A 12,867-nucleotide genomic window follows, 5' to 3' on the forward strand; every position below is an offset into this window, starting at 1 on the left:
AGAATCTTAGAAATAAAGATAATTTTTATTTTCTTTGTATTTACGCTTCTACATTTTCTAGTTGATACAGTTAATTCAGAATATTTTTATAATTAGAAAACAAGCTTGTTTTTAGAAAGGGGGGAAAAAAAAAGACTTCCCAGAATTAACAAGAGGAGGAAAGACCTTGATCCTCAGGAGCTGCAACTTCAGTAAAGTCAGTTTATCTGCAAATTCCCCCTCCCCCTTCATCCTTGGGTTAAAATAACTTCTAAAATGGGGGCGGGGTGATTGTCTAACTAAATGTGAGGACTAATACTTATTGCTGACGTATACGTACATGTGCCTTCTTACGCTATTCTAAGTATATGTGTTCTTGTTCAAACTGCATTATCCATCCTCAAGGACACAGTATTACCTTTTATTTCTTTGGTCTTTCTAAAAGCACCTTGACCAGTACTTGATAACATCTTTTGCTGACTGACTGGTTGACCTTGCCATCACTCATGTTCCATGCCCACGAAATGTACTAACATCTTGCCTCACTTTGCTTTGGGTCCTCGAGGTAGTATTCCTTCCAAACTTACTACATGAAATTCAGCAGCTGAAATACAGGAGCCATTCACCAGAAAATGAGTTAGGCTTTCTCTGAGTTTGTGTGTGTGGCAAGATCCTAATGGAATTTTTAAAAATTTTGTTAGTTTTATGGAAATAGCAGTGGGAAGAGGCCATGTTAAAGCTCTTTGATTTGAGTGACCACATTCAACCACACCAGTGTGTTTGGCAACTTTAGTAACTGGCTTCTTGAAGGGAGGTATTTCATAAAGAGGATTTTCTTTCTGCGAGTTGGCTGTGAGAGTGATAAAACATGCTTGTGGGGCCATTCTGGTTTTGACTGTTTCTCGTGTCAGCCAAGACACCCACAGACAGGAATTGTACTTCACTCTGCCCTCTCACTCAGATCCAGACTGACCAGGGAAACAGGAAGGTGGAGCCCAGAATGTTGGATTTGAAAAAGTGAAAGTGAAAGTGTTAGTTGCTCAGTCATGTCCAACTCTTTTTGACTCCATGGACAGTAGCTTTCCAGGTTCCTCTGTCCATATAATTCTTCAGGCAGATTCTTTACTGTTTGAGCCACCAGGGAAGGCCAATGTTGGGTTTACTATTAATATTTAACTTTACTGGGTGTATTTCACTGTATCACAAATTCTCATGCTCTGGCACATCGCAACACTCATGTAGATTGAAGTCATGCTGTCTTTGAGGCAGGGAGAAGACAGGGAAGAAAGAATGAATTGGTTTTCACAAAAGGGCAGTGCAAGTCTCTATCACTGTCCCTGACATACCTGAATGATTAATGTCCCTATTTGGGGAGTTGTGGGAGTTTAGTGAAAAATGTCTTCTCTTCCTGGAAGGTTAATATTACACTGAGGAATGCTATCAAGGTGTTTATGGGTTACAGATTTGAACAGAGCCAGCATAGGGATATAAATAGCAAATATTGCCTCTTTTGTTCAGTGAGGAGACATTACATTCTAATAAACCGACTGTTTATGGTAATTTTTTCCTCGTAATGGGGAAGGCATGATTATATGTGCCTGGCCATGGGGTACCCACAGTGAGCATCAGTTCAAGGAACCTCCCAAACTATGAAACAGTACATCCCAGGTCTTTCAGCCCACTCAAGCTTGTGGCTCTTTTGAGCTCACACTGGGGTGAGTGAAGAAATCAGAATGTGTATCGATTAGTGCAGGATCTAGGAACCAACACAGGAAAGAGGTATGTAGCACAGGTCCCAAGGGCCAAAAATGTTCCAGAGGATTCCACCTGAGAACCGGAAGTGAGAAACTTGCCCACTGTCTTATCTGTTCTTACATTTGGTTATTGTTGAAGGGTTACTTGTTGCCTTTTGGAAATTTTTGTTTCTCTTATTAAAAATTTTGAGAGCTACATTATTGTGCATAATTTTACTTTTTTCTTATTTAGCGAACGTATATAAATTATATTGTTAAATATATTGTATAATTAGTTCTCAGATTATATTGTATAACAGACAAATATTAATTTAATCTTCATTATAATAATGAGATATAGGCACTAGTTTTAATCCCATTTTACAGTTTAGAAAGCTGAAACACCAAGAGGCTCAATAATTTGCCACGACTGCACAGTTGGTAAGGAGTCAAACTAGGATTTGAACCCAGGAAGTCTGACTAGCTTCAGAGTACTTATTCATCACCAGTATTAAAATTCAGAAAAATATAAAACCAAAGAAAGTCCCCCAAAGACAACTAGAAAAATGTTGCCTTGCAATCTGCCTATATACATTTGTTGTTGTTGTTCAGTACCTCAGTCATATCCAACTCTTTGTGACCCCATGGACTACAGCAGGTCAGCCTCCCCTGTCCTTCACTATGTCCCAGAGTTTGCTCAAACTCATGTCCATTGAGTTGACGATGCCATCCAAACATCTCTGTCACCCCCTTCTCCTCCTGCTGTCAATCTTTCCCAGTATAAGGGTCTTTTCCAATGAGTCTGCTCTTCACATCAGGTGGCCAGAGTATTGGAGCTTCAGTTTCATTATCAGTCCTTCCAATGAATATTCAGGGTTGATTTCCTGTAGGATTGACTGGTTTGATCTCCTTGCAGTCCAAGGGACTCTCAAGAGTCTTCTCCAACACTACAGTTCAAAAGCATCAATTCTTCAGAGCTCAGTTTTTTTTAATAGTCCAACTCTCACATCCATACATGACTACTGGAAGTTTTTCCATAGCTTTGACTATATGGACCTTTGTTGGCTGAGTAATATCTCTGCTTTTTAATATGCTATCTAGCTTTGTCATAGCTTTTCTTCCAAGGGGCAAGCATCTTTTAATTTCACCATTTGCAGTGATTTTGGAGCCCAAGAAAAATAAAGTCCGTCACTGTTTCTACTTTTCCCCCACCTATTTGCCATGAAGTGATGGGACCAGATCTTAGTTTTCTGAATGTTGAGTTTTAAGCCAGCTTTTTCATTCTCCCCTTTCACTTTCATCCAGGGGCTCTTTAGTTCCTCTTTGCTTTCTGCCATTAGGGTTATGCAGGTTATTATCACCTGCATATCTGAGGTTATTGATATTTCTCCTGGTAATCTAGATTCCAACTTGTGCTTCATCCATCCTGGCATTTTGCATCCTGGCATTAGTCTGCATATAAGTTAGATAAGCAGGGAGACAATATACAACCTTGAGGTAGTACTTTCCTAATTTTGAACCATTCCATTGTTCCTTGTCTGATTCTAACTGTTGCTTCTTGATCTACATACAGGTTTCTCAGAAGACAGGTAAAGTGGTCTAATATTCCCATTTCTTTAAGAATTTTCCACACTTTTTTGTGATGCACACAGTCAAAGTCTTTAACATAGTCAGTGAAGGAGAAGTAGATGTTTTTTTGGAATTCCCTGCTTCTGCTATGATCCAACAGATGTTGGCAAGTTGATCTCTGGTTCCTCTGCCTTTTCTAAATCCACTTGTATATCTGAAATTTCTCGCAAGCAGTACGAAAAAAACTCCTTGTAAATACTGCTTTCATGGCTATTTAACATTCCCATTAGGTAAATATACCAGTCCTTTCTCCACCACTCTCTCATGGTTGGCTAGTATGACTCCTCCGTTTTCTGTTATGACAAGGAGCACTGTGATAAATGTGTCTGTGCAAGACTTCTATTTTTCAAAATGTACTTTTAGGATACATCCTTGAAAGTGGAATTCCCCTGTCCAAGAGGCCACTTTCAGGTTGTCAAGTGATTTTCAGAAGCCTGTACTCCTTTGCAGGGTCTGCACACTACACACAGGTGACTTGGTCACTGGTCTCAGTCCGGCACCAAGAATGAGTCTCGGAAATCTTTGCTAATGTGATAGAGAGAGTATGGTATTATATCATTGTCTTGATTTTTATTGCTTTACTGACTAAAGAATGGTCAGTTTGACCATGTGTCTGTGTTAGTCGCTCAGTCATGTCTGACTCTTTGCGACCCCATGGACTGTAACCTACCAGGCTCTTCTGTCCATAGAATTCTCTAGGCAAGAATACTGGAGTGGGTAGCCGTTCCCTTCTCCAGGGGATCTTCCCAAGCCAGGGATTGAACCTGGGTCTCCTGCATTGCAGGCAGAGTCTTTACCATCTGATCATATTAGCTGATAAATTATATGAGTATTTGAGTGGTCTGTTTAGGTCCTTTGCCCATCTGTCTGCTGAGTCCATGCAGATGCCTTAGGGCATCAAAAAGAGAAAAGCCAGTAGTTTTTCTTTCTTTTTATCCTGCCTTGACATGGAATTTTCTTGTTTTTTCCTAGTCTTTACTGCTAACATGGATCTTCCCTGGTGGCTGAGCAGTAAAGAACTGACCTGCCAGTGCAGGAGACACAGGAGACGCGGGTTTGATCCCTGGGTCAGGAAGATATCCTGGAGGAGGGCAGGCCAACCCACTCCAGTATTCTTGCCAGGAAAATCCCCATGGACAGAGGATCCTAGTGGGCTACAGTCCCTGGGGTCGCAGAGTCAGACAGGACTGAAGCAACTGAGCGTGTGCACACACACATACACACACACACACACACACAGACAGTCACACACCCACACTGCTAACATGAATTTAATCTTCCTCCCAAACCTTATAGGGAATTTTCTCTTGGTTCTATATAAAGTATACTACTGATTAGTTATTATTTTGTTTTCTACAGTGGATATGGTTTGTCATAAATCTATCCCTATTTCTGTCTTGAATTTCAGGATTTTATGGGCAACTACAGACATTCTGCCCCCCGAATTACCCTGACTCTCAAAGAACCATGCCACCTAGCAGTTCCTGCAGTGTGATGCCTTCCTTCGAGGACTGTCTGGTCCCCACATCCATGGGCCAGGCTGGCTTTGATGTTTTCCACAGAGCCTTCTCAACTCACTCGGGCATTACAGGTATGTTGGTATCTGTGACTTTGACACTCGGGCAGACTAGCAGGTGAGATCAGGTGGGTTTCTCACGACCAGCCTGGACTAGATTTGACCTCGCACATGACTGCATCAGATCCTATTTAGTCCTCCTGAGAAATGTCTTTCCTCTTCATCCTCCCCTCCAGCCTCCTCCAACCCCACTTCCATCACCCGCACTCAGGTGCCATCATGTTTCTCCCAGACTGAAGCAACAGCCTTCCAACAAGTTTCCTTGAGTCAACTCCTTAACTTTGCCATTCTGCTCTCTGTGCTACCTGTAACCATTGCCTTCCAAAAGTAAAGGAAAAAATAAGGTGCTTTCCTATTCAGATACATTCAGTAGTTTCTAGTTGCCCTAGAGAATAAAGTTGACTGTCCACAGCAAGGCATTCATAGTCCCCAGGAGTTGAGCCTGATCAAACTCCCTGGACGTACCCTCCTATCTCATGTATCTTCCTTATCTGTCTCCCTACCTGCTCTGCACCTGAGCTTTGCCAACACACTTGGCCCCACGTACCCCACTCTCTGTCTTTGCTCCCTGTTTCCTCCTCCTAGAATGTTCTTTCTTTACCTCCCCATCTATGATAATCCCATCCATTCTTAAATGACTCAACTTTTATATCACCTCCTTTTTGAGGCCATCCTCACTCTTCTCTACAACATTTTACTTTCACTGCTACTCAACCCATCTTTTGTGCAAGTCCTGTTTTAACCATCTGCCTGCACATTCAGCCACTTCTCCACCTAAGGAGCCTGAGGATGGGGCCTGCTGAAAGGCCTTGCCCAGCACTGTTGCCTCCCCAGTCCACATTTACTCCCTGCATGCCTGGCGAGTATGATGAAGCATCAGTTGACTTGTGCACTCTTTCTTTTCCAGTGTATGATTTGCCTTCGGGTTCCTCAAGCCTCTTTGGGGAGACTCTTCGCAGTGGACCTGAAGATGCCACATTCTTACAGATCAGTGCTGTGGACCGCTGTCCTAGCCAGCTCTCCTCTGTCTATACTGAAGGCTAAAATCTCCCCTAGCCTCTACTGCTGCTGGCATCCAGAATCTTTTTGTTCCTTGTCACCTTTTGTTCTTATACTTTCGCAGACCCTAAGAAAAAGGATGTCAAGCAAATCAACTCAGTATGCCACATCACAGTTGTGTCTTTGGAGAGCAGGGCTGGATGGTCAGAGCTGGGCTTTATAGGTATATTTGCAGCTGCTCCTTTTTCCCTCTGGATTTGCCAGTGACCAGCAGGACTGTCTTTTCAAAGGGAATTCGGAGTCTCACTACTGGATATCTGTTACTTCCCAATTGTCAACCTTCAAGGGACAGCAGGGAGATGATGTGCATGTGAAAATGTAATTTGGAGATCACCCTTGCTGAAAACTCCAAATAAAGATGGACAACCCAGATTGCCAGCACAGTGAATCGCCTCACCCAAGAGCCAGGCGCAACAAGGGAAATCCACATCCAAGCCCAGCATGGGCTCGGCTCTTGGAGGAGCCCCAGTTTCCCAGCACCAGCCTGGCATCCAGGGAGCTGGCTGCCTGTCTCCTCCTGAGTCCTCCCATGCTGACCAATTGCTTTTCAGTGTTTCTCCAAAAGCAAAATGAGAAGGTTCTTTCAAGCACAGCCCCTTAAAAAGCTTGACAACTTGTTTTGTATTCCTGCAACCTATCCTAGTCCTTTGATTTTAAAGTCTTGTTATTTACATGTACTTTTAAAGGAAAAATTATTTAGAGATCTGTTCTTTGGATGGAAATAATTATTTTAATCACCCCAGCTACATACGTCTGGCCTCTGCTGTGGCTTGGCTTGGCCCTGCCTAGTAGCTCCTGTGTGCACCAGGAATGTTCTGCAAAAGCTACCTGAGGGACATGAGGTCGGCCACCCCCTTCCCAGTGCTTCCAGAGAGACCCTCGTGTGTTGACTGTTCAGTGACTCCACCTTGAAGACTTTATTCAAAGGAAAATTTCTCTTGACTGGTTCACCCATGGCCTCCGATCTGGTGCTCTGCCCAGAGACCTGCTAGAAGCTGTGAGAGCAGGGACACATGGAGGTGTGCTCCTGGGTTCTCTCAGAAAACCAAACTAGAGGTGCCTGATGGTCCAGCTACTTTGCACAGCCTCTGCTCCCTCTGTTAGGATCTCCCCTCACTGGTCTCTCTGTTGCTCCCTTGCCCTTCTCCTCCCTCTTCATTGCTCTCAACCTTTTTTTTTTGACTGTAGTTCAGACATACCCACCACCTGCCATTGCCTGCCCACCAGCTCTGAGCAGGGTCTGGCCTAGGGCAGTTCTGGAAAGGTGGCCAAAATGAAGCAACCACTTTGTCTGAAACTCTGTTTTGAGGGCCTAGAATTTTCACAGAGCTCTTGGCCATTTGATCTCAAACCTGAATAGGAAGTCATTTTCTGTGACACCTTTTTGTTGCTGTCGTTTTGTCGCTAAATTGTGCCTGACTCCTTGTGGCCCCATGGACTATAGCCCTCCAGGCTCTTCTGTCTTCGGTGACACCTTTACCAAGCAATCAAAAAGGTCCCAAGTCCAATGACATAGGCTATAAAAATTGCCACATCCCCCCAAACCTGGTAAATTCTGACATCCCAGTACTATCACATCTCATGATTTCTTCTCTCTCTCTTTAAAAATGTTCTCTGAAGAAAAAAGAAACAATGCTATTTGTCAAACTGGGATAATTACAATCTCCAGCAAGACAATTAAACAGCTTGGTGTCAGGCTTGGGATCTGGTGGCAGTTTGTATCCTGACAAGACGTGTCCTTCCAGTCTGCTGCACAGGCGGTAGTGTTCTGCCTGATTCAGGACTTCATTCTCACATGCAGTATAATCAGGCTAATAGAGAACCGAGTGCAGGGTCCATTTCTACAGTGTTCTCAGTCAATCTCATTTCTCTGGCTAGTGGGCTCTGATCTGAGAAGAGCCATCATGCAGACATCTGTGTCTGCAAAAGAGACAAGTTACTCACTTTACAAAAATCTACTCTGCTTTATGAAAGGACGCACGTCAGACTTTTCTTTCCAAATGAGCTCTCAGATGCACACAAAGTCCCACCCTTCTGGCAGACTTTGTGGATTGTGTCACCTGGGCCTAAACAGGGGCCATGTCCTTTGCCATACACTGCAGAGAAGGGGAAGCGCTGGTATCCTCGACAATCTATTCATTCTAAATCCCGGAGCCTCTACAGGGGACTCAAAACACATTTCATTCACGTGATGAGGAAAAAGATGGAAAGGTAAAGCAGTTACTGCAGCTGATGTTGTCGGCCTACTTGTGGCTTCTGGCTGTAATCTGCCATGGAGACAGGGAAGGAGGGCAAAGCCAGAAGTACCCCAGATGCTCTGGCTGGAGGAGATGCTCCTGAGCATCTGTAAGTCTCCCTGTTGGCCTCACTGAGGCCCAAGGGAGCCCAGAGGTGCCAGGCGGCAGCCACACCTGCAGGGCCTCCTGCCCTGGCAGGAATTAGCAGAAGCAGGCCCAGTACCACCTGCAAGGCCGAGCGCCCTTCCCACTCCCTCCCCCATCTCGTGTTTCCCCTTGGCTACAGTTTTGAGCTCAGGACACCAGGACATGCCACTTCCAGTTTCCTTCTGAGTGACATGTGCTGGCCTTAGATTCCAGGATCTCACCTGACCTTAAAATCCATTCCTTGCTTGCTTTCACATTGCACAAGATTTATGTATGTTTTCATCATTATGTTTGTAACAGTAAAAGTGGAAACTTCAAAAGATCATTCCCTTCCATTTTCTGGTCTTTTTACTCTGGATATATAACCATTTTCGTAAACATCTGAACAGAGATTGTCATTCCCCTTTAAAAAAAAAAAAGAAGCTGATGTTCGTGAAAATACACACAGCCCAAAGCCAATTATCCTATTACATTAAAAAAAAAAAATCAGCATGCCTAGAGATATTTTACTTGCTGCATTGTCTTAATTCCCTAAAGGGACTGCATCAAAATGTAAGTTGTAATTTAGCCTGTGATATTAGTGTTAAATATTAAATATTCTATTCCTGTAAGATATCTCCCATTACCCATGTCACCCCCCCCAAATTATTTGGGTGATTCTAAAATGGACAAAAAGTCATCAGTCAATCACAGCAAAGTTTCCACTGATGAACCAGAGGTTTGCTGTTACTCTGTTGTTTTTAAATTAGCAGTTGTCAAGCACATTAGCATACTAGAACAGAGGTAAGTGTTCAACCCCATCTTCAAGAATCTTGCTTCCCAGTTGCCTTGAATTTTGGGAATAGTGATTATAAATGTCCAGTTTAATTATTTGGTATTTTATTTGACTGTTTTGACCACGTCATTTTAAAGCAGCATTTTTAACAGCACTTTTTGTTGGTGGTGTGGAATTTGTGCAGTTACATTTTTTTTCTTTGCAATGAGTAAAGCAAAAAAAAAAAAACCACTCATTGGAGAGATGGCAAGTGTAAAAAAGAGGAGATTTATTTTGTACAGACAGCAGAGCATCCTGTGTAATGTTGCTGACATAAAGCACTTTGGGGGGAAAAAGTGGAAATCTGTTTTCCATAAATCACACAGACTCTTGTACATAGTATTATACACTCACGTAGAGAAATGAACTGCATATATCATACTGGATATGGGGCTGATTTTACTCTAGGGGCACATCTGGTGCTTATTGTCATAAATCTTTTAAAGAATTAGGTACACTTTTTTCTATTAATATGTATAGTTTTGTGATTTGTCACAGTTATGTTTCATATAATCATAAGTTATTTTGTCTCGTTTCATGAAGTCCTTTTTTTATGTCAAAAGTAAAATGAAGGGATTGTGCACTTGGTACATAATAAAACTGGAAATAGAGGATGCGCCCACCTGCCTGAAATCCTCCTTCAGCATGTTGTTTTAAAACACAATGGCAGCAACCATTTTTTGTTTGTTTGTTTGTTTTATTTAGTTTTTACCATCCGCTTCCCTCATATTGGGTCGGTAATTATAATTAAAAGCAGATGGGGATGGGGGAGGGAGTGTCCAAGGCCAGCTTTAAAATGCCGCATCGCTTTGGGCCAAAGCTGCAGCCTGGATTTAATTATAGATATGAGGACGAAATGGCAGTAAAAATGAATGTGTCTCTGAGTCCTTTACATGTTGGGAGTGTCCATAAATAAAACATGAAGTTTTATTTCATCAGATTTAATTAAAGCTTTTATACATGTTTTATTGGTTATTCTATTAATCTGCTTCAAAAACTGGATAAATGTGTGCTAGTGTTTCGGGTTTATTTGTGCCTTTTCAATGTAGTGCTACGTCATAACTCAGAAATGCCTCTAGTGCATGGGCCCCCAGGTGATGGCCATTGGAGTGGGCCCTTTCTTCCCAATTGTCCTAAAACCCTGCCAAGAAAGACACAAGTATCAGCTTCCTAATCTGTAAGTCCTCTGATTTCCTGAAGAAGAAAGGGGAAGTTGTCCTTTCCCCTGATTCCTTGTCCTGTCTGATCTGCAGCCTTCGGGGGGCTGCCTGTCCCTCTGGCTGTGATGAGCTGCTCTCTCTAGCTCCCATCCACAGGAGACGGGAAAGGGGGAGAGAGTGGTCAGGAAGCTCGCACTGACCGGTGAGCCAAGCACAGGACTCTAAAAGACGTCACATTATCTCAAGGATCATTCTTAGAAAATTGATAGTTTTCTCACGGAAATTTGAAGACTTTAAAATTCTGTTAATGGGAGATACAAAGCTGAAGGGATGATGACTCCCAGGTACCTCGCCTGGCTCTTCAAGGTGCTGGGGGAACAGACAGCAAATTCATGTGGCTCAGGGTTTGGAGGTGGAAATAGTGCTGACTGTCAAGACATGGAGTGTCTGCTCCCTGAAGGGAGGCAGCTGGCGAGAAGCTGATTTGGTCCAATCTCTTAGGAGGACAGTGTGGCATTAACTGGTAGAGTCAAAGATACACATACCCTGCACTCCAGCTATTCCATTCCTCTCTCTGGAGTCAACAATGGTTCAGATACAAGATGCTGAGTGCCATCCTCAATCGCCAAAAACTGGAAATGACACAGCTGTCCACCAACAGTGGAAAGAAGAAGTGAACTGTGCTCAAGTAATGAAGTGACACGTGATGCATGCAGCAAAGGCAGTGACAGAACTGCGGCCACATGCAGTCATCCAAAGCTGAGTCTCAGGAACTATAGTCAAAGAAAAAACAAGACAGAAAAGAAAATATACAGTGTTATTCTATTTATACACAGTTCAAAAACAAGCAGAATTCCAGTGTAGAGTTTAGAGGGCAGAAGTGTAAACAACAGTGAGGAAAATGCTACTACAAAAATCCAGATACCTCCTGACAGGAGGTCAGGAAGAAAGGGCACCCAGAGGACTCAGCACTGGGGTGCTGAGCAACCATACTTAGTTTCCTGACTCACGTATTAGATTAAACAGATGTTTGCTCTGTACACACACATTTTTTAGTTTTTAGTTCAAATACCAGTGAAGGTCAACTCTTACATCCTCTGCTCCAGGGGTCTGAAAACTTGGTCTGTAAAGGGCCAGGTGGAATGAATTTTTTGGCTTTGAGGGCCACACTGTCTCAGTCTCAACTACTCAACTTTGTCGTCGCAGCTCAAAAGCAGCCACAGACAATCTACAAATGAATGCATATGGCTGTGTTACAATAAAACTTTATTTATGGACACAAATTTGAATTTCCTGTGGTTTTCAGATGTCATGCGATATTTTTTGTCTTTTGATTTTTCTCAACTATTTAAAAATGTAAAAAAAAAAAAATCTTATTCTAGAAGCCATACAAAATGAAGCAAAAAAGGCAGTAGGCAAGATTTGCGCATGAGCCACAGTGTGCCATCCCTAGTCAACTGAGGGAACATTCTCCTGCCCTTCTCATAAATATCTGCCCAAAGAAAAACTTCAGTAAGGAGCCCCTCTGCTTATTCTTTGGCTACGCCAGGTCCTGTTCCTGGAGGAAATTCATGAGCTCTATTGATTAAGCTTTTCTTTGTTTAGATTCTGGGTTCCGCTCCCCGGGATACAGATGAATGCTTAAGAGCCTGGAGTGCCATTCGACTTTATCTCTGGATTTGAAGTTTTTAATAAAAAAGAACTGGGCAGAGAGAAATCTGTGAGAATTGGAAAATGAGCACCCATTCTTTCCAAGCTAACCAAATATTTGCTGGATCTTGGCAGCCATAGCCAACCTTTTCCTCTGAAATGCTAAGAGGTTACAAGTAACAGGAGACTTCATTTTTCTCAGGCCATAGCTGTCATGAGAAGCTGGAGTTGCCTCTCAAAACCTGCAGGGTTCTCAGGCAGAGGAGAGTCAAGGTTTTATGCTCAAAGACTCCTCCAAGAAATGGTTGGAGCAGAGTCAGGGAGCCCTGATGGTGCTGATCATCTGTGCCCTCTCCTCATAGCAGGAGAAAGTGCTCAGCACCCCAGCACCTTCTCTAGCCCCTGGTTTCTCATTATGCCTGGCTCCCTAATTCTCAAAGTGTTCTCAGCCCTGGCAGTGCTGCCTGTCAGCTACTCATGCTCTTGAGAGAGAATGAGCGTGAATTCACTCAGTCATGAGTGTATGCTTTCTTTGTTTCTCCAGCTTGTAATGAAATGGATAATCGTTTCAAAAGCAAGGTTGTTCATGAGTCCTGGGGCATTTGTTAAAAGCTAGCGTGGACTGAATCCTCCTCGGAGGGTCTCCCTGGTGGTTTTGTGTGCTTGGCTTCATATGTTGTATATGGTCTGGATATTAAAGCTGCAAGGAACACAGCGTCTTGGATGAAATAATCTGAACTTTATAAAAAGAAGTTTAACCAAAGGAAAGCTTAGAGAACGTTCAGTGCAACCTCATCTTTTACAGAGAAGGAAATTGAGGTTGTTTCATTTGTTCATTCATTTAACATTTATGTAAAAAGCACAGAGGTGGAAGTGAATCTTA

At 42.9% G+C, this 12,867-nt stretch overlaps 1 protein-coding gene across 4 annotated transcripts in view; it reads left to right on the forward strand.

The window, feature by feature from the left end:
• The window catches only part of GLIS3 (GLIS family zinc finger 3), a 508,364-nt gene extending 495,797 nt beyond the window's left edge, over positions 1 to 12,567 (forward strand). For all 4 annotated transcript variants that reach the window (XM_088837911.1, XM_055428294.2, XM_055428295.2 and 1 more), the window contains 2 exons: positions 4,750 to 4,932; positions 5,825 to 12,567. In XM_088837911.1, coding sequence (XP_088694037.1) covers positions 4,750 to 4,932; positions 5,825 to 5,961 — 320 coding nt within the window. In that variant the 3' untranslated portion in view covers positions 5,962 to 12,567. The remainder of the gene's footprint in view (positions 1 to 4,749; positions 4,933 to 5,824) is intronic.
• Positions 12,568 to 12,867: the final 300 nt, after the last annotated feature.

Source organism: Moschus berezovskii, chromosome 7 (genome assembly GCF_049115385.1).
Source record: "Moschus berezovskii isolate FMDL1 chromosome 7, NW_MosBer_1.0, whole genome shotgun sequence".
Lineage (NCBI taxonomy): Eukaryota > Metazoa > Chordata > Mammalia > Artiodactyla > Moschidae > Moschus > Moschus berezovskii.